The sequence below is a fragment of the Cottoperca gobio genome, chromosome 6 (genome assembly GCF_900634415.1).
Source record: "Cottoperca gobio chromosome 6, fCotGob3.1, whole genome shotgun sequence".
Classification (NCBI taxonomy): domain Eukaryota; kingdom Metazoa; phylum Chordata; class Actinopteri; order Perciformes; family Bovichtidae; genus Cottoperca; species Cottoperca gobio.
The window spans coordinates 5,412,036-5,438,409 of record NC_041360.1 but is presented as its reverse complement, the minus strand read 5'-3'; the positions used below and the strand labels follow the sequence as shown (position 1 = coordinate 5,438,409).

The 26,374-nt window shown below is 41.0% G+C and overlaps 1 protein-coding gene across 1 annotated transcript in view; it reads left to right on the top strand.

The window, feature by feature from the left end:
- The window catches only part of hydin (HYDIN axonemal central pair apparatus protein), a 102,169-nt gene that overhangs the window by 11,376 nt on the left and 64,419 nt on the right, over positions 1-26,374 (top strand). The window contains exons 7-21 of the mRNA XM_029433246.1: positions 6,859-7,060; positions 7,344-7,533; positions 8,287-8,386; positions 13,905-14,023; positions 14,877-15,100; positions 15,237-15,304; positions 15,455-15,696; positions 16,228-16,328; positions 17,057-17,192; positions 17,747-17,911; positions 18,536-18,688; positions 22,601-22,839; positions 22,968-23,265; positions 23,400-23,543; positions 23,886-24,029. Coding sequence (XP_029289106.1) covers positions 6,859-7,060; positions 7,344-7,533; positions 8,287-8,386; positions 13,905-14,023; positions 14,877-15,100; positions 15,237-15,304; positions 15,455-15,696; positions 16,228-16,328; positions 17,057-17,192; positions 17,747-17,911; positions 18,536-18,688; positions 22,601-22,839; positions 22,968-23,265; positions 23,400-23,543; positions 23,886-24,029 — 2,525 coding nt within the window. The remainder of the gene's footprint in view (positions 1-6,858; positions 7,061-7,343; positions 7,534-8,286; positions 8,387-13,904; positions 14,024-14,876; positions 15,101-15,236; positions 15,305-15,454; positions 15,697-16,227; positions 16,329-17,056; positions 17,193-17,746; positions 17,912-18,535; positions 18,689-22,600; positions 22,840-22,967; positions 23,266-23,399; positions 23,544-23,885; positions 24,030-26,374) is intronic.

The window sequence follows — 26,374 nt, the reverse complement described above, 5'->3', positions numbered from 1 at the left end:
CTACCGTGGCAAAGTCACCTTGTGAAAAAGCTGCCTGTTTATGATTGGATAATGGTGGATAAGAGCTGAACTGTTCTGACTTTAGATTTAAATTCATCCATTTTGAGTTTATCATTTAATTATTGTGATGCCGTTCCCCCGAGCAGACAGAGACCTGATAAAATACTTATATATAACTCTTTAATGATGATTGTTTTGAGTGAAACAAATTCAGGATCTAAAAAACATATCTGTCTGCGAATGAGTGTTTTGTTTTTCTTCATTTTGTTTTGTGTACTGTAAAAGTAATCATTATTTTTTTGCCTGTGTGCGTGACCTTAAAGGAGCAGGGGTGCTAAATGGCTACATAAGCAGGCAGGTCTGCTGAAGGAGTGGCAATAGTAACAGCGCTCTGCAGCATTAAGCTTTTATAATGGGAGGGCCAGCCCAGGTCCAGAACACCACTTACAGCCCATCAAGAGACTATCATTTTTAATTTAGCACCTTTCCCTGTCTCCCTCACGCTCATGTATGTTTCAGGTCAGCATGCTGCAAAAGGCTGTACTTTGCTGAGGGGCCAGTGGTGACTGTGTGTGCATGTGTGTGTGTTAGTGTGTTGCGTGTCAATTTGCATGTACTTAAAGCAGGTACACTCTACGTCTTTATTTCCCACTGTCAGTTAAAAGCTTTGAAAAATAATAGTTTGCTCAGCTTGCTTGTTTTCCAACATGGTGTATTAGACAATCCTTGTTCAGTCTTAAAAGTGAGCAGAGAGTCTGTGCTGCTCCAGTAACCCCCTCCCTCCATCAAACACACGCACACGCACACGCACACGCACACGCACACGCACACACACACACACACACACACACACACACACACACACACACACACACACACACCCTCTTCTCTGTCACTGCTGCTGATTTAAATGAAAAGACGGACAGCTCTTAGGGAGCGCGGAGGCATCTGCTTTGACAGGGCTATAGCACCGAGGGGACTTCGGCAGAGCAGCCTTTTAGAGGAGCAGCACACTCACACACACAAACAGCAAACAGCTGCACATCAACAAACACACACACACACACACCACAAAGTACAAGCGTGTGGGTCCATACACACATACTGCAGAGCTGCTGTTTGTGCCGTAATCAAAGGTAGCTGAGGCGGTTGAGAACTTCTCTCGCTGTGTACATAGAGAAATTATGGGAAGAGAAAGCGAGCGGGGGGAAGACGGGTTGGTGGACAGCGATGATGAAAGCTAAGCAATAAGCTGCAGCTCTCCCTGCCTGTCAACTGCTGTCATAGCATCCGGATGCTGTGAGATAATTGCTTTTCTCTCTCTGTATCCTACAATTCGTCTTTCTCGCTCCCTCATTTCCTTCTATCACTCATCCTCTGTCCTCTATGTTGTTGTCTATTCTCTCTTCTTCTCCACACGATGATATCTCACAGCTTCTGGTAGTCTTTCTTACCGTGTGAAAGCAAAGACCTGTGGAACTGTGCCAGGCTTTTTTTCTATTCCCTCTTTCTGCCTCTAGACATGATGGAAATCTCAGTGATAATTGGACCGTTGGAAGCAAATGCGAGCAGTCCTTGAATTGTAATATGTGTTTTTACTGTAGGGCACGTATCGTCATTGTATAGATTTAACCAGCCTGCATTCTTCACTGTCTAGTTTGTTTTTTCCCTCAACCAGGACTGGGGTCACACTGGGAGAGTTTTACTTCTACTGAGGCTTTCATGTTACTCAGAAAATAAGTATCTCAGGTCCCAATTAATCACTCCTGCTCACTCATGTTCAAGCCCAGGCAGAGATGGATTAACAGCTCTCCTAAGCAGTCTGCATTGAGCAGGACTTGGAGGGCTTATTTTATGAACATTCAACACATTTGCTTATTTGATATGGAAGGGAAATCAGTGATTTGGTTGATTCGTCATTGAGTCTTACTCCACTTCTTTTGGTTTTTGTTTAATGCTGTTCTTATAAAGGGTAGTGTATTCATTAGATCCTTGAGCTCAGCTGGACTCTCATAATTAAGGTTGAACAAAGAAATGTGTTATTGTATATGTGGAGGACTTTGATGTGGATTATGTTAGGTTGAGCCATTATTAACATGTTCTTGTTTGTTGACATAATATAAATCTCAAGATACTGGTTGGATTTCTCTTGTTGTTTCTGGCATCACACTTGCTGTGTTGAGTAAGATGCGTCATTTGTTGTCACCATGGGAACCAATCAGTGATTAAAGGAAATGATGGGCTCATTGAGAGTGTCTGTGTGTGGGGAGATTTGTTTTGTGACACTAATCAAACAGCATTAAAATAGTACTGGACGTTTGTCCTTATATTTAAATGAGTTGTAAGACAGTCACACATTCACAATTAGCAGCTGAAGATCCACCTATAGACAAATCCATCGACCGCTTTGTGTGTTCCACCCAAGCCCCCATCATGTGACGCCAGGGGCCCCAAAATAACATTTCCCATTGCCTTACATTGGGAAAGAGTCTGTAAATCAGCAGCAACATTTTTTTTTATAGGTAAATCATCTTCCTATCTAAAAATGCACTAATAGCTGATTCCAGAGTTATTTTCCTCCTCCACTCTTGTCAATGGGCCAAGACCGGCCAAGACCGGCCAAGACCGGCCAAGACCGGCCGAGACGGAGAGGCTGGGCCTAATGGCTAGTGGTACGGCTTCCAAATACAACATCAGATGGTTGTGAGTTCAATACCAAGGTGTCACCATTGTACCCCTGAGCAATGTACTTAACCCTGAGTTGCTCCATGGAGACGACTGTCCCTGTAGTTAGTTCACTGTAATTCGTTCTGGATAAGAGTATCTGCTAAATGACCTGTAATGTAATGTTTAGGGAAAACGCTAGTGCCCAAATGGGTTATCTTTGGTCTATAATTAATCATAGGTGCGTTGTGCGCGTAATCTGAATTAAACCTATCAGAGTCATCTCTCAGTTCTTATAAATGCCTGGTGCTTTGCTATTTATATGAGGGACTTGGAAAATTGAAGAAACTAGGAAAATTGAAGAAACTAGCGGTTTTCTGCTAAGGTACTTTAACCTGCTGGTACTGCGGCTTTGCAACTGGATGATATGTGCTGGGCCCCATTTTGGGTGCTTTGTGTCAATGACACCGTGTCCGTGTTTTTTTTTTTAATTGTTAGACTCATATCAGTGGAAGTGCACTGGTGCAATTTCAGACCTCAACATTTTTGCACTGTCAAACCAGTCAAGTTTCTAATCCTCGGCCAAGAGCAGGATTTCACTCACCATCCTGCAGAGCAACCATCAATCCTTCTAGTCAGTTGAATAAACCTGCATACGAGAGCACTTGTAACTTGTAATTCATTTCATTCGCCCACTCCATTCAATTGTGTAAAGTAATTAATGGCAAGTCTCCATGGCTGTTTTGGCTAGAGACAAGCTTTGGAAAGCACAACAATCACAATTAAGTGAAATACCCATTGGACTCGTTGAGTTTGCAAATGAGAAAATCCTCCATGTCACTTTGATCTCAGTTTTTATTTCTAGTAATTTCATTGACCATGATATCTGTGTTTTCATTTACGCTCGGGAAATGAAATATCAAAGAAATTATGAACCACAGAAACATGGAGGAGAAGCCTGTTGTGTTCACAGTATTCAGTATTCAGAATTCTGATATCCCCTTATATTGTATCCAAAGTGCAAACACGTTCCCTGTGTGTGTGTTGAGAGGGACTTGCTGGAAGATTTGTCCTAATAAAAAATAAATAAAAGAACATCTGCAGGTATACAAATATAAACGATCAGGAGTGTGTTTCTACAGGCTAAAGCTCCAGTCCTTATTATTTGTATATAAACAAACGCTCACTTAATTTACATAAGCCCTTGTTCTTGGTGGCTTTATACAAAACTCTGTTTTGCATCTTATTTTTGTTGCTGCTTTTTGTTGCTCTTTCTCTCACTGTTGGAAGTATGCACACTGTGATGGTGGCACCTTGTTACTACTACAGAGTCTCATTAAATGTCCTATTAACCATTAAGGACTTTGTCTCTTGTGTTTTTTAAACTTTATTCCAGAGAATCATACTTCACAATTGTTGTATTATGGTGTATCATATTTACCGTAGGTCTACTTCATTATTATTTATGCATTTCATATGTATTTAATCCGGATTTCTCACAATGCCGCCACTCAAAAAGGTCTTGGCAGCATTTGCTGTTTTGGATGCCAGTTTCGCAGGATATTTTGAGAGCCATTTTAATCTCTCTGTGAGGCTCCTTTTGATCCAGATCCAGCATTTCAAAGCTAGACTTTGCAGTGTGTCCTTGACTCCACTGTGAGTTTCTCCTCGATCCCCTGCCCACATTAGGCCTGAGACTCCCAGAGGAGCTGCAGTGTCTGCTCAGTGGGTAGAATTGTTTTGTGCTGTATGTGCAATATAGCAGTGTGTAACTGTCTCTCCCTCATGCAACTACATCTTTAGGACATTGCTTTAATGAATCCATTAAATAATCCCAATTTTGCTATACAGAACTATATTGATGTTCCATTTGAGTGTTGTATTGACTATCGTTTGTTGTTTTATGTCTCACAGATTTGAACTATATGACCATTTGCCATGTCTTTGTTGTTTAGATTTTGGTGGATTTGCAGATAATTCAGTATGTGGCATTAGTTTACTCCTGAAGACGTGTTAGCTTTAAGATGTAGATTATTTATTTATGTGATGTCCTGAACTGTGGTGTTTTGAAAAAACAAGTGAAAGCTCTAAAAAAAAACTTTCATTCATTCATACATGCAGCTTTAATATGCAAGCTGTGTTAATGGGGCATGTTATAACAAGGCAATGTTCACGGAAAGCACAAAAACAAGGCACGTTCAGATGCCACCTTTTGTGGACGCCAGGTTATAAACGTGAAAGTCTGTCACTCAGTGTGTTTCAATCCACCTGTTTTTATGAGCATCTTCACTTCATACATAAAATGTAGTGGAAACGGCAATAATTCGGAAAAATCTTTAAATATTGCAAAAACGTTTTAATGCCTGACTGAGATGGAAAATGTTGGTGCAAACTTCCATGACCACTGTGGTTCTGCTCCGCTGAAGAGAGGAAAAAATAATCTCCTCATCGCTCCGCACAGACCTGCAGTGTTGTATTGGTTTTCAAGCATTCATTTGCATTTTCAGATTTCTTCAAATTCTGTTAAAATTTGCGATACATTAGGATGGAAACCTAGCTACTAAGTGAGTGATACAGTTACACCATTGGTCAGTTGAGTTGGAGTTTCCTCATTCGCTGTTGCTCTTTCAAAATTAATAAGTACAACAGTGTTTCCGCTGCTGACATCTTTGCCTCGGTTATCAATCATCTGATCCACCTCCTCAATACATACGCAGTTGTTGTTGCTGCACAACACGTTTGTTACCTCCCCCCCGCAAACCTCAATCCACAAAACCTCATTAGAGAAATTTAAGGGGAGCTCTCAAATATCGCCATTGTTTTTTTTAATACATAAATGTATATTTTCCTGTATGTTTCGAACGTACAGTAGTGTTTCAATTCTATCTTTGTATGGTGTTGACAAAGTTTGATATGTGACCAGAGTACCGTTGTAGCTTTTAGGCAGGGCTATTCAATTTCATGAAAGTGGGCCAAATAGGAAAATCACTGGGGGTTCATGGGCCACACAATACTTTGTTAATGAATCACTACAAATAACTCTTACTTACAGTAGTGTTAATAGTTACTCATACATGACATGCATCACGTGCATCCCTTTTCTTCACTTTAATTGTATCACAATAATTAATTGCAGAAAGCAACCAGTCCATACAAAAAAAGTAGGAAAGCTATGGTCACAAGGCTTCACACTTTAAAACCAAGGAGACATGAGTTGTTTTCCCCAACAGGTCCATGTCCACTAATTAGAAAAAAAGATAAATATAATAAAACAGTATTCATCACTTTACCAGTAAGTAGCCCTGTTAATAATATCCTCAACACTTCCAAGCATACATAAGGTGCTTTGAAAACAAGTCCATATCCATAAAATTAAATACTAAATGCAAATTGAACATAGTAAAATAGTAACATCAGACTCACAATAACATACATATCTTGGATACATGTTTACAATTTAACAGTAAGTAGGCTTATTTGAATCATAAAACAGATCTGTCTTTCCATTTAAACTAAGAATGCATTACATGCCTGAGTCTGGTGATGTACTCCTATAGAACTAACAAACATATCAGACTTCTGTCATTTTGAGCCTGTACAGAAAATTGATAATGAACATTTGATATCCAGGAACATTATGGAATACCACTGACTGTTCCTGTAACAATTTGGCCACAATGTATCAGATTGACCATGCACGCTCCAGCCATATACAGTCTTAGGTTTGAACCTTGTCTTGTTACATGAAGCTTGCAGTTTTGCTAGCATGGTTTAAAACTTCTGAATTTGCTGCCAACATCTCAGATGGTTTTTTTCAAAAAATAACTAAATGGAAATGTGGAAATGTAGAAATAAATGTGGGCTTATCATGGTACGGTTTTGTGGCTTTACAGTTTTACAGAGATTGTACATAGATCATCATAAAATCAGGATTAGAAAAGAGTCTTACCATTGCCGACTGATTTTTGGATGTTTGAAATATATGAGGAAAACAGTTACTCCTCACTCACCAAACGTATTCAAGAGATTCATTTGAACTGAATTCAGAATATACTAAGCTGTTAAAATCTTGCTTTATTGCCTTCATCCCACAACTCATCTGACCCACTTTAGGGAACAATTAATAACTCATAATCAGAGGTCTAAAGACCACTGGTAAAGTGTGTCCGCTTTTTTTGTACGTCTTCTGCCCAGGTGAAGATGTGTACATCCACTTGTATGGGGCTTGTGAGGAACTGAGCATCCATCTTGAGCCTGACTCTGTTCTATTGAAGAAGACTTACATTTCCCTGGCAAACGTGCACACGGTGTCCCTCACCTACAGGAGTGAGATTCCTCTTAAGTACTGTTGGACGACATGGCCCAGCCTGCAAGAGGAGGCCTTGGGCTTTTTGAGGTATGTATGTATGCACACAAATGACTTAACATAGACAATACAGGAATGTGTTTTGAGAGATGATTTTCTGTATAAGCTCCCTTCTCCCTCTCACTGTGTACATGTAGCAAGTAAAGTGTTTTTATTTCTTTACCACAGCATGTGTTGCCAGAAATAGCTCAAATACCCTTCACTTTCTTTCTGTCTGCGACTCCTTGTTCTTCTCTCTCTTTTTCTCTCTGACCCTCTTTGTTTCTCTTAGTTTTTTGCCTTTCACCTTCCCTCCCTTCCTCCATTTTTCTAGGGAGAGCTCATTGCTCCAACCAAAGGAGGAGGAGGAAGAGAGGAAACGGTTGCTTGTTCAGTGTGAGTCCGACCCCACAGCGATCCATCGCCTCCCACTGCTGTCCAGAGCCCTGCAGGAACGCAGAAGCCAGGCTGTGAAAGACCAACTCCTGGTCCTCTCACACAGCTGCATAACTGTGGAACCAGCGGTGTGTTTATGTGTGTCTGTGTTTTCCTGTCTGTTGAAACAGGGTCCTTAGGTTAAAGGACACTTCTCACTACACGCTATGCCACCTACTGTAAAGACAGATTTGTTGCAAAGAGTTGTGTTTCGGCTCCGTTGTTTGAATGTAAATTCAATCTGACTCCTCAGTAACGGGAGGGTTACAGCCCTTTCTGCCCAGGGACCTTCAGGTAGCCTGACCTGTTCTGACACCACCATCCCCCTTTTCTGCCAGTGTCTCCTTCGCTCAACTCAGCCAGGTTCCCTGGGCAGAGGGAGAGAGGAGACGGAGGAAAAACAGAAGGAGAGGGCAGGAGAGAGAGAGACAGTAAACAGTCTGTTGGCCAGCCACAACACAAACATTCACAGCGTATTTGAGAAATATGGCCAACAGTCCATACAACCATCCCATCCACACACACATAGTCACACACAAAGGTATTAGTAGGTGTCAGAGACAGTTAGTGAATGTGTGCGTGTATGTAAAATATGATAAAATAACCAGTCAACATCCACATTGTTTTTCACACTGAACTTAATGCAGCTGAACTTCCACCCATAAAACTTCTGGTGTCCATTCAAACTATCAGGCTGCCAAGAACATGAAGTGTGAATGGTCTTCAAACCAATGTTTTTTTTCTGTGTGAGAGAATATGTACTTACAGTGTGTGCATGTGTATTTTATAATCTTTAAGTAAAATGACCAATTGTTTTTTTATCTTGTCTTTACATGGCTCAGGAGGGTGAAATCTACCCCAACACCCCAGCACAGTTCCAAGTTGTGTTCAAGCCCAACGAGGCCAAACTGTACCAACAAACCATATATTGTGAAGTCACAGGTCAGTGCCTAGCTACAAAACACTCAGACACTCTGAGACACTCATTGAAGTAGCAAAGCACAGTATTGCATGTGTATTTACGATACAGCAACAACCAAACATTGTCTAATGTTTAGCCACACTAGCGTCATGGTGCAAGGGAGGACAACGGCAGTCGTTCACTCCAGATGTTTTGTAATGAAACGTCTTAATATTTTTTGGATTGATTGCCATAATTTATGGTACAGACATTCATGTGCCCCTCATGATGAAATGTAATACTTTGATTCCTGACTGATTCCATAATCTAGCACTATCATTAGGTAAAACTTTAACTGTGTCCAGTATTTTGGCAATACAGAATACCTGCAAGACTAATTACATTCTCAGCTTAACCTCAGCTGTACGCTACTTTATGTTTAGTGCTTATTAGCAAATGTTAGTATACTAACACAGTACACTTGGTGAACATGGTTAACATTTTACCTGCTCAACATCAGCATGTTAGCATTGTCACTGTGAGCATGTTAAAGTTAGCATTTGCACTCAGAGTGTCACGGTAAGGAAAAGGTGAGGACCTAAATGCAGTACACTGGACATGGTTCTAACAAAAAGAGAGCTTTATTTTATAAAAAGCTAGTAAAAATACAAAGTAAAAAATAAAACTGAAAACACGAGGAGCACAAGGAGCACGAGGAGCACGAGGAGCACGAGGAGCAGAGCACGAGGAGACACCAACAACAGGGGTGACACTTAGATGACGAACTCACAAGGAACACTGGGACAGACGGGGATATATACACACAGACACTAAACGACAGCTGGGAGAGAAAGGCAAAGACACAGGAGGAAACTAATGAAGGGAACGAGACAAACCTGGGGAGAAAGGCAGAAAACACAAGGGCAGGAAGTAATACCAGACATGACACAAGGGGAAGGGAACATTTCAAAATAAAACAGGAAACAGAAACCAAGATCATAACATAACCCCCCCCCCCCTCAAGGGACGGATCCCAGACGTCACAAAGTCACAAAAATCCAACAGGGTGGGTGGAGGGGCGCCGGAGGAGGGTCTAAGGCCTGCAGGAGGCGGGCAGGAGACCGCTCTGGAGGATGGCGAAGCCAACGGGACCGCTCTGGAGGCCGTGCTGGAGGCGATCGGAGAGCCTGGGCTGGAGGCGGACGGAGTGCTCAGGAGGCCGGGCTTGGGAAGGGACCTCGAGAGGAGAGGGGAGCGAAGGGACCTCGAGAGGAGAGCGAAGGGACCTCGAGAGGAGAGGGGAGCGAAGGGACATCGAGAGGAGAGGGGAGTGAAGGGACATCAAGAGGAGAGGGGAGCGAAGGGACCTCCGGGGTCTGGGGAGGCGAAGGGATTACAGGGAGCACAGGGGCTGGGTTCTCGAGGGACAGAGGGAGCACAGGGGCTGGGGTCTGGGGGGAAAAGCAGCACAGGGGCTGGGGTCTCGGGGGACAACGGGAGCACAGGGGCTGGGGTCTTAAGGAACCAGGAGAACGCAGGGACTGGGGTCTCGAGGAACCAGGAGAACGCAGGGACTGAGGTCTCGAGGGGCCAGGAGAACGCAGGGACTGGGGTCTCGAGGGACAGAGGGAGCACAGGGGCTGGGGTCTCAAGGAACCAGGAGAACGCAGGGACTGGGGTCTCGAGGGGCCAGGAGAACGCAGGGACTGGGGTCTCGAGGAACCAGGAGAACGCAGGGACTGGGGTCTCGAGGGACAGAGGGAGCACAGGGGTTGGGGTCTCGAGGAACCAGGAGAACGCAGGGACTGGGGTCTCCTCATTGAAAATCCCATTGACTTTTGTAACAAAGCTAGTAACTAAAAATCAACAAACTGGCAACTGGTTGGCAACACTGATACACAACTATGTGAGAACAGAACATGACATGTAATCCTATTTCCGCTATATACATACATGCTTGTATAAATATAGTTTCTATTTCATCATCATCATCATCATCATCATCCTCATCATCATGGTTACAGTAGTGTGAAGGCAATATGTATACTACTGGTCTTAACATAGATTTTTGGGTGTACACTAGTAGTTGTAGAGATAGTCTCTCCAGTGTTTGTCTAGTCCAGATTTAAAAGCGTTAGGGGACGGTGCTGTCACAACGTGGTTTGGTAGAGAGTTCCAGTCGTTTATGATTCGGTTACTAAAGAACTGTCTTATCTGTCTGTTCGCTCTGGGTTTGATCAACTTCAGAGCGTCCCGGTACAAAACCATGTTGGTGTGGTGTTATTATATCATACTGGGAGAGGTGAGACATGATGTGGCATGCCACAGATGTGAGGCTTACTGGTCGGTAGTTCAGTGGTTCAGATTCTTGTAGATAAGACTGATAGTTCCAACTTTCCAGTCTTCGGGAACTTCACCATTGTCAACCGACTTTTGGTATATCATATGTAGTGGTGTTGCGAGTTCATTGCAGAGTTCCTTGAGTATTCTCGGGTGTATCCCGTCCGGACCTTGCGATTTGTTGGGCTGCGTATTCTTCAACAATTTCAGCACTGTCTCGCTGTCTATCTTCAGTGGCTGCATGTCAGGGACATTATCTAGTTAGGGAATGTCAGGAATATTGTCCTTTTCCACGGTGAAAACATCTCCAAATCTGGCATTCAGGGTGTTCCCTTTGTCCTTGTCTGTCTTTGCCGTAATAGTTGTGCCGTCTGGAAGATGAGTCTCTAAATCTGGTATACGGTTAGAACATGGCTTTGTCTTAGTCTTGGTGTACCTCCAGAAAGCTTTAGGGTTCACTGCCGTTTCTTGGGCTATGTTCCTCTCAAAGTCCCCAACAGCTTTTCTAGTGGCCCATTTTGCTTGGTTCTTAGCTTTGGCGAATTTTTCATAATCAGCTCCCTGTCTGGTTTTCAGATACTTTTGCCATGCACGATGTTTCTTTTTAACTTTTTGTAGGGCTTGCTGATTCATCCACAAAGGTTTCAGCTTCTTTTGAGGGCCGGATTTACTCAGAGGTATGTTTCTTTGGACGGTCGAAATTATGTGATCCCTTAGTGTCGTCCAACACTCGTCAATCGATTTGTCATTGAAGATCAATGTCCAGTCCAAATCAACGTCATCTCTCATTTTATCATAGTCTCCTCTATTATATTGTCTCTTCTGTGTCGGTATGTCATACCTTTTATCGTTGTGTAGGGTAACGTCGTAGATGATAACTGCGTGGTCACTCTTGCCCAGTGATGACAGAATATGTATGTTTTCTACCTCAGAGTCGTCGTCAGTCAAAATTAGGTCTAAGATATTCTCCTTTTGTCCTTGACGATGTCGAGTTTGTTTTGTAACATATTGTTTCAAAAAAGCGCCATTCACGCTTTGCAGGAAACGGGCCGGGGCGCCTTCAGTATCGCCTGTGCATGTGTTTGTACACCAGTTAATTTCTTTGAAGTTAAAATCACCGCACCAGATTTGCTTGTTTGTAATGTCTCCAAGATGACTCATCAATGAGCACAAATTTGTGTTGTTTTGGTCGTCTCTATGAGGGATTCTGTAGATGCAACCAAACAATAGCGTATTGTTTATTTCTAGCCAGATCATTTCGGAGAACTTATTTACTTGGACGAGTTTGACTGTTGTCTCGGTAGATGTTAAAGATTGATGAATGTAAACGCATACTCCTCGTACTTATTATTTCCAACATTTGTATACAGGGTGTAGATATTTGAATCAATTTCAAGCTCATTTTGTGTGACTTTATATCTACAGTCTTTTGGTAATACCTCCGTTACACAAATTATCGAGGGCTGATGAATTGTCACCGTAGTATGGAATTCCTGATGCTTGTTCATCAGACAGTCTGCGTTCGTATACATACAAGTTCATTTATTTACACTATTTACATCTTTCAGGCTCCTATTTACTGGATGTTGACTGGCTCGGCCGCTCGGGTAGGGCGTCGAACCACCTCCCACCTTCTCACCTGCCAGCGGGCATCCTATGCTGCTGTTATTCTCATGAGTTTACAGTCTGTGTGTTTCTGGTTAGTTGAACTCCTCAAAACCTCATGACAGCCCTGAATCCTTTTGCAAATGTTTGCCTTCTGAAAGCAGAAGTGTTTTTTGACGAAGCTCTTTGAATGTTGAGAACAGAAAGATGAATTTGCATTGGTAGTTTCTTTTAGTATGTCATTGAAGGAAAATTCAAGCCCCAATTTCAAATTTATTCAGAATTCCCTCCGCATCACCGTCTAAAAAATAAATTGTAGTTCAAAATACAACTATTTGTTCCTTTCAAACAACTTAAACGTTTGAAGACCATACCCTAGGTGAAGTAACAAATAGAACCAAAAAATTATGATTATTATTATTATTATTTTTATGACTCTTCATATGTGGTCACAGTCTCAAACAGGTATAATCACACTCCATCTCAAATGAATCTCGATACAGTATATGAGATATTATGCCTGATGGGGGACAGATGTATCAGATGCATAATTATATTAGGATATTTTCAATAGATTGATTTAGTGTTAAGTTTGAGTAATTGTGGGATTTGGGATCAAATTATGACTAACTGCATGTTAGGTTAAAGGTCAAACTAAGAACCAGAGGGTAACTCTTGTCTTTAGTTTGTTCTTCAACACATTGGAATTGCTTTAACAGCTTTGAGCATACTGTGCACCCCTGCTGTAAATCAATAGCTTTGGCTTTCTCATAAAATATTTTCCATCCCTCAGTTGGTTGGTACAGACAAAGGTTAGACAGACAAGTCTGGGTAGCAAACCGTGTGTCTGTTTATTTATTGTCAGAGAAGAACTGCTTGTCTCATCTTTGTCTCTTTTTATGCTCCCTTCTACTTCAGTGTATGAAATCCACAACCAGCACCACAAATGAACCCCTAACTCCGCCAAAATGCTTTAACCACTGGATGACTTATTGATACTTGATCTCATTTTCCTATTAGACAATGCAGTCATGAGGCCCCGATGTATTCATCTCATCCCAGTGGTAGTAAAAAGTTGTTGGGAAATTTGCATGTGGCCATCACGAGAGTCTTCTGAGCCGGAGGCCAGATTTACATTAATTTCCATGTTTTCTGAGGCAGGTGACGACCTGACCAGGCTAGGTCAATGACAGCCTGACTGGAGACGACCGTACCCTGATTCTTCATTTTGCAAGAAGCTTCAGAATCTTATTCAGCAAAACTGCAGGATTTAATTCTTTAGTCCTTTGATAAGTTTACAGAGAGAGATGTAGAAAGAAGTTGCAGCAAAGTGAATGTTTATTAATTAAGCATTTAGACATTTTGTATTGGGACTAACTTTTGATTCAGCTCTTATAACGGGAAACATAAGAGCAACCTTTTCAATTCATCTGCATACAAAAAGTGTTTGATATGTTCAATACTGTTTGAGAGACAATCGTAAAGTTGCCTCTTTATTTATATGTGTGTGTTGTTTAAAGCTCCTTAAATCTCCTTGTTTCTGTTCCCCTGACCATGTAGTATGTTTTTTAGGTTCTTTGTTGTGAATCTTTCCCTGTCTGTGTCTGCACATAGGTCGTGAAGCTCGGTTGCCTCTCACAATAAAGGCTGAGGGCATGGGACCTAATCTCCAATTCAAGTATCAATTGATGGACATGAAAGACGTATTCATTGGTGACAAAGACTGTTATAAAGTAAGAAAGATTAAGCCAAAGTCAATGGTTGTGTCCCTACAGAAAATTATTATTATTACTAAAACTGTGTAACAGCTTGTGTGTGGCATAGCCTCTCTACCCTTTAAAGTAAGTCAGTTCATCTAGTTTAGGCTGTTAAACTCAAACTAATATCACAGACATTAATTAAATCACAAAAAAGAAAATTGCTAAGAGGCCAAGCCATGTCAAATATACAGCAAGTGAATGCCTTTAAAATATAACACGATGCAATGCAATAGCGATGCAAAAAAGACGTTTATGGAATTATTCTACGTTGTTACATTGTAAGGTGTTCATATCATTTTTTGTTCTGCTTGAAAATATAGCTTAGCTATGAACAATATAATATATAAACATCTTGTGCCTTATCCATTCAGCCAAGGGGCTTAACAAAAATTAATTACCATATTCTATACAACTTGACAAACATTTTATTATAAGTCTTTGCCAATATTTTTGCATAAATGTCATATTAATATTAGCTTATATCTTGTTGTAAGTATGAACAATGTACTCAAGTCACATTTGATGTTTACATCATCATCATTGGGTGCCTGTTCTTATAAATGAGACTAAACTGTCAGCTAACTAACTAAACTAACTAAACGGTTAAAGTTTCCAGCATAAAAACAACTCATACAATCTCTTGTTTTAGTGCTGTAATCAAATGTTTTCTACAAAATATAATTATGCTCCCAGAGAACTATATCACTTTTCTAGATACTAGATACAACACAAAACATAAATGTAGCAGATGCATATTACTTGTGAAGTTCATACAAGCACAACATGACTTGAGTGTTGAATCAGAGGATCTTTCTTTTTTGTCCAGGTGCAGGTGTACAACGAAGGACTGATTGATGCCCCTTTCAGGCTGTCAAGCCCCGACACCACTTTCGGCCGCTGTTTCTCCTTCAGTCCTGAGGAAGGTGTTGTTCCCTCTGGGGCCTGCCAGATTGTGGAAGTCACCTTTCACAGTTGCATCTTGGGAACTTTCTCTGAGGGCTTGCTGCTGACTGTCACAGGACAGCCTCAACCACTTACCGTGACTTTCAGGTGAAGTTAGCGAGCGTAGTAATGGAACATTCAGATTTATCCAAGCAAATATAAAACCTGTCTTAAAAGTGGCGGCAGTGTTACTAATTAAAATGACCAAGGTTTCTCATGGCTCATGTTTTTGTCTTTTTTTCAGGGGTTGTGTCATTGGTCCCACATTCCGAATGAATGTTTCAGAGCTCAATTTTGGAGATGTAGGCTTTGGTGAGTTACATTGTCCTTAGTTTTATTAATTTTGAAGGTGCTTCATAAGATATATTATACTCCAGAAAATAACAACATTCCGAAAAGAAATATCCTCCACTTCTTTATGTTGCCTGTTGTTTCATCTTTGTCATCTATTTCTCTGTGCAGGTTTCCCACTAACATTGACTTGTACACTCTTCAACACCTCCTTCGTGCCTATGACCTTTGCCCTGCGTGTCCTGGGAGACGGGTTGGGGTCTCCCAGTGTTACTAGTGTCAAACAGGTGTCCGAGGTGTCTAGGAACAATTGGAAATGCAGTGCTGATAGAGACCTTCATGCACAGCCTAGGGAGTTCACAGTCACACCTGCTGTGGGCTCTGTGCGTAGCTATTCAAATGTCACTATTAAGGTACAGTAAATTAACAAATGGAAGGGGACCCCATTTCAATTAATTCATTTTAAAATTGTACTGTACTCGCAAGTATGTTTTTGCAAAAATATGCTTGTCTGAGTGAGGTAGCCAACCAGGCAGCCAAAGGAGACTCCAGGAAGTCTCTGCTCCCAGCCAAGAGAATGTAATTTACATAACTCTCCATGAAGCCACATTTTTTTGTTTTTTTGTTTTGATTTTGCATGGATTAAATAAATGAGATATAACATGTTAATTAATGAGGTGCTGGTGGGTGATGTGTTTCTCAACAATAAGTGTAAACAATGTGTTTTACAGGTGAAATTTGGATTTTCAAATTCTTCTGAATGAAATAAACGTACTTCCTTGAGAGGAATTGATAGGAAACAAGTTTATTCAAAAAATTCTATGGCAACAAACTAAAACATACATACCAAAATTGTGTCCACAGGTGTTGATGTGAGTAATGCTCACTGTATATTTGAAACATTGTGTGGTCTCATACTATATGTGTGTATTATATATGAACAGGTGACGTTGTGCTCCAACACAGTCAAGAGATACAAGCTGTCGCTGGTGGTAGATGTTGAGGATGTCGGGAAAGAGATCATGACTCTGCCTATCAATGCCAGGTCAGACACATTCACAGATGTGAACATTCACACATGTATGTGTGTAAATGTCACAATATCAGTTTTGTGGTGTCTTGCAAATTGCAGCAAAATACTTATTGTTAAGTTTGACTTTGCACATTAAGACCATAAACAGCTTATTGGGTTAGTTGTCCTGTATTTATTTCTCTTCTGCCATAACACTGTTTGATTGTATCTGATTTGAAAAGATACCTCTTAAAAAAAAGTAATAAATAAAAAGGAATCACCATCCCTTTCTCCTAGTTAGATGGAATATCATCTCAACTGTGTCACAAGATGCCATAACACAGCAGAGGTTCATCTTGCTTTTTACAAACTCTCCTACCACCCTCTCTCTTAAAGTAAAGTGCCTTTTTTTCTGCCAGTAACCTCTGCTGTGCTTCTGGTTGTGGCTGGCGCTTTGACAAGCTGTGAATGTGGTCCATTGAATTTCCAAACAGGTGTCGACAAATCAGTGGAGTATGTGTTAAATATTCAGATACTCATTTGCATAATAATACATTTGAATGTCACCTGCACCATCACTCAGAATACGGCAATGGTAATCTGACTTCCTCACGGCAATCACCATCATTGTAAATTTATGAATCAGTTCTGATTAATAGACGGCAGTTTTGGCATGATGTAATGCAATTACTGTTGTGATTCATAAATTGGCCTCAGATCTTTTCTTCAATTCTCCTCTCTCTTTTTCTCTTTGTTTGTAGGTGTTGTGTTCCTGATATAGTGGTAGAGACTCCAGTGTTGGACTTTCAAAGGTGTTTCCTCGATCACCCCAATGAACAGCAAGTGCGGCTGACCAACACAAGCACTCTGCCTGCCTGCTACGGCGTGCTTGACCAGGTTAAGTAGATTGTTGCAGTTATTTATGTGTTTATATCAAATGTGGCAGGGTACAGGCAAAATGAACTACAACAAAACTTGTCAATGCCAACACATGCATATTTAAGACAATGGCTAATTTCCAGCTCAATACAGCAAAATGTTACCTAAAGTAATACACTAATTTGTTAGATGAAAAGATTAAAACGATTATTACCACTAGACAAGAGAGTGGAATCAATCTTCTTATCTAACTCTCCACAAGAAAGCAAATTAATGTATTTCCCAAAATGTTGAATTATTGTTTTACTAAATGCAATTAAATGCCATTATCATTGAATGTTATAAGACTTTCTAACCATTTTTAAGACAAAATAGAGATTTTATTTAGAGTCAAACTTAATAGCTGGTACAAGTACTGGTACAAATGGCCAACATTGAAATCACTTTTTGTCAAGGAAGGGAAATAAATGACTTCCAATACCATATATCTTTTTGATTTGAATCTTACAATAGATGTTGAGTCTGTATGCTTGCATTAAAAAATATATTTTTTGTCTATGTCACCTTTTCAGGAATATGAGAAGAGTCCGTCGCTGCTTTTTGGCAGTTCCACACCCAGAGGACTGATTCTTCCTCATAGTTCAGAAGAGCTGACTGTGTTTCTGCTGGCTAAGGCTGTTGGAAAGCAGCAGCGCAATCTACGCATTATTGTGTTTGGTAGCGTCCAGCCACCCCTGGTCAGTGGAAGGCTGTATATGTGTGTGTGTGCTTCTGAGTGTGAATATCTGTGCTGTTACTGGTTGAATACTCTATGCATGTGGGTGTTATTGTGAGTTCTTTGTCTGAATACAGGCATATATATGGCATACTACGTAGCCCCTGAGAGGACATGGGATGAAAAAACATTTACATTCCCCCGTAAACAAATTCCGGCTATCGCAAAACTTTATAATTTATGGTCCTATGACAGCAGCTTGGAAAATAGTGACATGGGGCCCTGAGTTTGATGATTTACTGGTTATCAGCAGGGGTTTGCGCTGGCTGAATTGGAGTTGCTACAGCCGCTAACTGAAGATCCGTCTCCGAGCTGCCGCCTGCTCTCCTCCCGGTAAAGTAGTCTCCTACGAGTCGAGGAGTGAGGCTAAGGAACTGCGGGGTGCTCTAGCTAACTAATTCTTGTCTCATTTGTGGTCTGATAAACAGTAAACTCATCAAATTCAATGACCCTGTCGCTATTTTCCAAGCTACTACTAGCTGTCATAAGGACCCTAAATAAAAATGTCCCCTTAAGGGTGTCTTCCAAAATAACTAAGTGAATTCTGTTCTCTAACCCACTTCTGTTTTGTCCTGTTCTGTTCCAGGATGTGGTTGTGTCGTGTATTGGGCAGGGACCAATAGTTCATGTTCAGAACCCACAGCTGGACTTTGGCAAAATCCCAGTTCTGACGGACATCAGTAGAGCCCTGCACCTGTCAAACCACTCACCTATTCCAGCCTACTTTACTGCTCGCATGGTACAAACACACCAACAGAGACACACATTAGCGCTATTAGGCCGGCATGCACAAGCTAAAAATAGATCAACAAAAAAATGCTTTTGACGTATGTACATTAAAATTGAGATAATCAAAGTAACTTTAGGATCTAGTGTTAGGATGTTACAGTCTAGGACAGGTTTTAACAATCTCATTTTAGTTCAGGGGCCACATGCAGCACATTTTAATCTCAAGTGGGCCGGACCAGTACAATCATAGCATAATAACATATAAATAATGACAACTCCAAATGTTTCCCTTTGTCTTAGTGCAAGAAAGTACAAGTACATTCTGAAAATGTTTAAATTTAATTAACTATCTTTTTACTAAACATTATGAACAACCTGAAAATTCTTAAGAAAAGAAGGTGCAATTTCAGTAATATTATGCCTCAGTTTATCATTTAAACATGTGCATTACAACTTACAGATCACAGTTTATCTACAAAGGCATAAAACATTTTGTCACAGGTATCTGGAACAGTACTTTACTTTATGATCAAAACAACTAATCTTTACACTTTGCAAAGTCATCCCGCGGGCCGGATTGGACCCTCTGGTGGGCCAGTTTTGGCCCCCGGGCCACATGTTTGACACCCATGGTCTAGGAGCATACAGTAATGCAATGGTTTTAGTAGTGGATTTAATGTGTCATCTAACCATTCACTTGCTAGTGCAACCTTCTGTCCGTCTTCCCCTGGTCTAATTTGTGACTAATTAATTTTCAGTCTAATTTGATATATAATTAATGAGTTAATAGGTTCAATGCAGTGCTAGCTCTTGAAATAATTAGTAGCCAGTTCAATTATAGTCCTGGCACAGGAGAAAAAGTGATTTTCCTCAGAGCCAGTCAGACGGTGACATTTTGTCAATTCAGGATGGCGTGAATGAAATAGGTGCACTTCATTTGGGAAGCTGAACGATGTTCAACTTGCTGTTTCTGGTGTTTGTAGCATTTAATGCACAAATTAGACATTTAATCTACAATACAATACAACGTCTACACTTGAACTGACATTCCAACTTTCATCTATTACTATTCAAATGATACTTCCTCTCTTACTCTTCAACTTCAGTGGCTACTTGTTTTTTCCGAATAAGTTTTCAGCATCAGCGAGCACATTTACAAATCTTCCCTTATCTAGATATCATAAAGACTCTCAAGATTGAATAATAATGTTCCATTTGTTTTTATGTATGGTGCTTACTCAGTTTAAATTAAACTTTAGCAAGACCTGAGATCTACAGTTCATAATATTCAGTGTTTCACTTGCCTTCTGAAAGCCCTTCCCTCACATTGCATCGCCTTATCACTGGTAATCCACAGGGAACAAACTTGTGACTGGAGCTATGACTCAATACTTCCTGCAGTGCTGTGACCCTGACCTCTCCTTTGAGGCAGTGTTGAGGGAAGGAGTTTCCCCCTGCACTCTCAAGCGTCAATCGATGCAGATTCTCCTTTAATTACATTATATCTCGCTCAATAGGCTGGCAGAAAGCCACGCAAATAGACCTGATGACTGTAGATTGCAGTGATACTTGCAGAAGGATATCCACACTTGCCTGTCATCTAAGTGACCATCTGTGAGAAATTAACCACGGCTCCATCCCTAATCCAACCTTTTATTGATTTTTTTATACAGTGCAGGTCAAAGATATCTAGATTGTGTAATGTGTCCAAGCATAGCATAGCATAGCATAGCAAACCCTTTACCTCACGTGCTAATGGTTTTTCTTCTGAAGTCTATTTTCTACTTTTCTCTTGTCAGAACATGAACAGAGATACACAGCTAGAAATAGAAACTGCATGACAGTACATATATACATGATGTGGACAATACATATCTTGTTGTTACCTTGATGTTAAAAAGGGGATTGGTTGCCAAATTTAGATGTTATTATATTCTTTTTTGGCAATCAGAAACATGAACCTCAAGAGATTCACGTCACAATATATTGACTTTATTGTGCAGTATAATGTTTGACAGGAGAATTGGTTGCAGGAGTCGCTTCAGCACCAATGCAAGGTTTATGCAGGTTCATGTGCTCTTGATAACTATACAACAAACAGCACTGATTTGGATTCTAAGCCCTTCTGACTTGTGCTGTATTCAAAAGCAATCAATGCTAATCAAGATGTGGGATGCAGCAGGTTTGATGTGATAATTGAGATTCCAGTCATCTTGCTGCTCTCTCTGGGGAGTCAACCCCCTGCTCTTTCTCCTCTTCTGACTCTACCCACCCCTTTACTGTGATCGCCCTTGTATCGACCCGCACCAAGCCCACTTTCACCAGCTCCTTTACCCGATTATACAAACGCTGAGAAAGTGATCTATGGCTCCTAAAGTCCCTCGCTGGTCAAATGGTGCCTGCTTGTGTGAGGCATCTTTCCTCAAAGGCCTCTTTTTCTCCAGGAAAGTTGATTTCAACACAGACGTCAAACTAAATCTTCATATTTCATTTGTCCAATATTATTTTTGGTACAGTTTCTGCTTCAGAAAGGCAACATTTGCAGTATTTTAGTAAATATGTTATTCTCCATTGAAGTACAATTTACCGTGTTGTCATATTGGCATTGAAAGTGCCAGAGCTTGACTATCTTTAGGAAGCTCAAAATCTCAATTAAAAGTCATTCATCAACAGAGTTGCCGTATAGAACATTGATTGTGATACTACTGCTTGGTCAGATATATGTACAGTACAGTGAGCACAATGAGGAGATTTGTTGAAGGACTGGAGATGAACATTAGATTTACAGCTGTTTTCCCAATCCATTGGACTTAGTACAAACAAAGCCAATCGAACAATGCACAGAGCTGGGAAATAGAATGAATATTGAGTTTGTCCTGAAATGTGATTATGCACCTATATGATATACACATCTATCGTTCCAGGTCCATCATAGGCCTCAATGGCATGTGCAGCACAATTAAAGAGGAATGTGCCCCCATAAGGGAGATATCTTCATGCATCACGTTTCAGTCATGTATGGAAGCCCTGAGAGGCAAGTGAGAATATTTTTTTTTTTCTGGAGATCCATTTTCTAAGTCTGATCTAAAAAACTATATTTTTTGTGTTTATGACTTAAGAAGTGAAAAAAGGGTTAACCAAGATGATTTTTCTAAGTTACTTTAATTCCATCTGTGAAAACAAGTGGGAAAAAAGTTTTGTAAAGTTTTTGTTATTATTATTATTATTATTATTATTATTATTATTATTATTATTAATAATAATAATAATAATAATAAGTGTTTATAAATAGTACTATTTTGGCTGCATGAGGCTGAAGTGCACCTCTAGCCCATGTTCTAAATAGGACATATATTGTTTGTTAGCATTTTCTGTATGTATCAAGAGAAAGAATGATTAATTTAAATGAAATTACTTTACTCCAATCAGCAATAATTTTGTATTGTATATCATGGCAAACAAAGGGAAAAGTCTCTGAGTAAAAAACGAAAGGGAAGGGAATACTCCATTACTTAAAGTGAGAAGCATAATAATAGGGTATTGGTGCACTTCAACCTCTTCTGTCCGAAATGAGTATTACAACAACAACAAAAAATTCACCTGCCAAAACCTTTTTTTAACCTGTTTTCACAGATTACAAAAAAATGAAGGACCTTTAAAGATTATCCTGGCAAAACCTTTTTTTCAGCTGTTCTTAAGTGATAAACACAGGAGAGAAAAGTATTAGATCAGACTTATAAAATGGATCACCAGATTTCTTTTTCTCACTTGCCTCTCAGGGCTTCCGTAGCCATGTAAGCTATCGCTATAACTGAAACTATGACACTACAGATGCAGAGAGCAGACATCCTATCACAGCAAACACTTCAGTAAGTCGGATTCAGACTGTGGAGGAACTGTGATTGTGTTTCTGTTTCCTCAGAGGCGTGGAGGGTCCTTTGGGCGAGTTGAGCCCAGTGAGGGGGAAGTGCCACCAGAGAGCCAGCTCGAGCTTAGAGTAGTGGCACACCTGAAGGACACCCTTGACTTCAAGGCCAGCCTGGAAGTATCCATCCGGGACAGTCAAACACACACTGTCTCTCTGTCTGCTACAGGCACTGGTACCACTATTGTCAGTGACAAGCCTTTTGCACCCGACCTTGACCTAGGCACACACTTCAGGTAGAATGAAAGAGGTCACACTCATGAGTCAAATTTTAACTTATAATAATGATATGGCGAATTCAAACTGAAAATGTAATACTGACAGTATGCCCCACCTCTTTGCTGTCCTCCGTATGTCCTATAAGCCATGGGTCATGCCAGTACCACTTCAAGCTGACCAACCATGGCCAGCAAGTGCAACGGATGTACTGGCGGACTGATGGCTTCCTGCTTAACGCAAAAACCCAAAAGCAGGTAAACTTGTCTTGCCGAACAGTCCTTCCCCCAATCTCTGCTCCCAGGAAGAAAGATATTCTGGGCCGTGGATCTTTGCTCCCCTCTAGCAGAGAGAAGCCGGTGTTCAGCCTCAGGCCTTCTCGTGCGGAGCTTTTCCCTGGCTGCTCTGTTGACATGGTGCTGTCGGGATCTTCAGACTCTCCAAAGGTGAGACAGTTTGCTTGCAGGCCAAAAAGTGAATAAACTCAAGCTCTTAATTGTATAAGAACAGCCAGTGTGTGTCCATTAGATTAGATGCATTTTGTAGTTTGTTCACAGTTATATGTTCTTTTATTCCCCAGGTTGTACGGGAGCGTCTGGTCTGCAATGCCGTTGTTGGTCGCCAGGGCTGTAGGAAGATTATCATGTCTGTAGATGTCACATGCTGCTTTGTGGCTGCTATGCTCAGTATTTCCTCCAAGCAGCTGAAATTCTACATAGTGAAGGTTGGTCAAAAGATCACCTCAACAGGATATTATTTATTCAAAACTATATTATTATATTATAATTTAGTTGTGTAATGTATCTTAGAGAAACTTGTTCATACAATATTATGTAATTGTTATGTAGGCATGTCATAAGTCAGATGCCTTTTGGGAAATATTAATAATTTAGAAGGAATAGCTGACAATTTTAGAAACTCTGCAGAGTTAAGTGAAAGCTGATCAATTTTATAAGATAACGGCATGTAAACAAAGAAAATAAATGGGGAGCCTTTCATTTAAGATTCCTGTCCCCAAACATGTCATTATATAGATGAATGAACTATGTATGTATTTGTCTTACAGGTCCCAGGAAAGAGTCTAAGGCCCCTATATGAGAAGCTCATCTTGGAGAATGTGTCATCTGTACCTCTTTCCATGGAACTTTCTCTTCCAGAGCCGTTCTCTTTGTGTGAGGCCTCGGGAGCCCATAGCCCAGCTACCACCAAGGTACACATCTCTCCTTTTTAGTTAACTCTTCATTTTCATTTTCATTTGTCCTTTTTATTTTTTTTAAAGTTCAAGGAGGAAGAAACCTACTGATTTTGTGGCACACAGGATTCTGACTACCAATACAGTGTTGTTTGTGAAAGTGACTAACTGAGGATATTATAAGGATTTGCTGGAAATCTTTCCTTTTTTTTAACTTAGATTAACTTTACCCAGGGATCAGGGATCCTTAACGTTTTACAGACCAAGGACCCCTTAGCTGAAAGAGAGACGGAACAGGGACCCCCTAGAACATGTGTATAACATTAAGTTGCATATTAAACTGTGTCTCAAGTGCTATGTATAAAAATACCTTTTTATTGTCCATCCATACAATGACATGCCAACATGTCGTCAACATTGCGTGGAAGTCTGGGACAGTGCCTAGGGGGTGGCAGACCGGGGTGGTGGATCTCCTGTTCAAAAAGGGGAACCAGAGAGTGTGTGCCAACTACAGGGGTATCACACTTCTCAGCCTCCCTGGTAAAGTCTACTCCAATGTGTTGGAAAGGAGGGTTCGACTATCAGCCGATGATCTCTAATTTTAGAGGAACAATGTGGATTCCGTTCTGGCTGTGGAACAACGGAATCGCAAGGATCCTGGAGGGGGCCTGGGAGTTCGCCCATCCGGTCAACATGTGTTTGTGGATCGGGAGAAGGCGTATGATCTCCCAGATAATACTGTGGGAGGTGCTGCGGGAGTATGGCTGGGGGGGGGGGGTCACTTTTGAGGGCCATCCAATCCCTGTACGCCCAAAGCGAGAGTTGTGTCCGGGTACTCAACAGTAAGTCGGACTCGTTTCCAGTGGGTGTTGGCCTCCGCCAGGGCTGCGCTTTATCACCAATCCTATTTGTGATTTTCATGGACAGAATATCGAGGTGTAGTCGTGGAGGAGAGGGATTCCAGTTCGGTGGCTTGAGGATCTCATCGCTGCTCTTTGCAGATGATGTGGTCCTGATGGCATCAGTCGGTCTGTGACCTTCAGCAATCACTGGATCGGTTCGCAGCCGAGTGTGAAGCGGTTGGGATGAGGATCAGCTCCTCGAAATCTGCTGTCATGGCTCTCAGCAGGAACCTATGGACCTATGGTCATGAAGGTTGGGTCATGACCGAAAGAACGAGATCACGGGTACAAGCGGCCAAAATGGGTTTTCTCAGGCAGGTGGCTGGCGTCTCCCTTAGAGATAGGGTGAGAAGCTCAGCCATCTGTGAGAGACTCGGAGTAGAGCCGCTACTCCTTTGCGTTGAAAGGAGCCAGTTGAGGTGGTTCGGGCATCTAGTAAGGATGCCACCTGGGCGCCTCCCTAGGGAGGTGTTCCAGGCACATCCAGCTGGGAGGAGACCCTGGGGAAGACCCAGGTCTTGGTGGAGAGATTATATCTCCACATTGGCCTGGGAACGCCTCGGGATCCCCTAGTGGCTGGCGGATGTGGCCCTGAAAAGGGAAGTATGGGGTTTCCTGCTGGAGCTACCCGACCCCGGATAAGCGGTGGACGATGGATGGATGGATGGACAATACTAAGCTATTCAAATAATAATACGTAGCTGTAGCTAACTAGTTGGTCATTATGGATAGGTGCCGCACAGTGCTTTAGCATAGGTTAGCTAGCTAACGAGGATTCATGGATAACAGTCAGACGACCATCAATGCTGGGTAAATTAATTGGCTCATGTTTTTTTTTAACGATTAGATCAATTTATCTTTGCTAATAATATGTTGAATTCATGTCACTGTCATGTGTATATTCAGACATATTTACATTTACTTTCAAAACATTATCAAGCAAAAAAAAATGTGCAGGCCCCTTGCAGCAATTCTGAGGACCCCCCAGGGGTCACAGGCCCTATATTAAAGTCTTTGATGAGTTTTGTATATTAAAAGACCCATAAATCAATTTGAGAGGGATATTTCCTATGTGTTGTTGGATCCGTGGTACTGGGCCTACCTTTGTTATTTGGACCACAGATTGATTTGTTAAAAAAGACAAAAAGAGCTTCTACAGTGTTAAATTATTGATGTTGTAGCTCGTCCCATGTTCAAGGTTCTCAATTTAAAATTCAGATCATTAGTATAGTTCCAAACAACTATTTTCTATGTAAAGATATATTGGAGTAATGTCTACTTGAGCCTTAATGCCCATACCTCTGCACTGCGCTCATACGGCGTAAGCACAAGTATAAAGTTTCACACATTAAAAATAATATTCAAGTAAAGTAACAATTCTTTCTAAGTGCAACTAATTTCATGAGTAAACGTACTCAGATGCTTTCCTACATTGCAAATGATAAGGAGGATTTTGAGGCA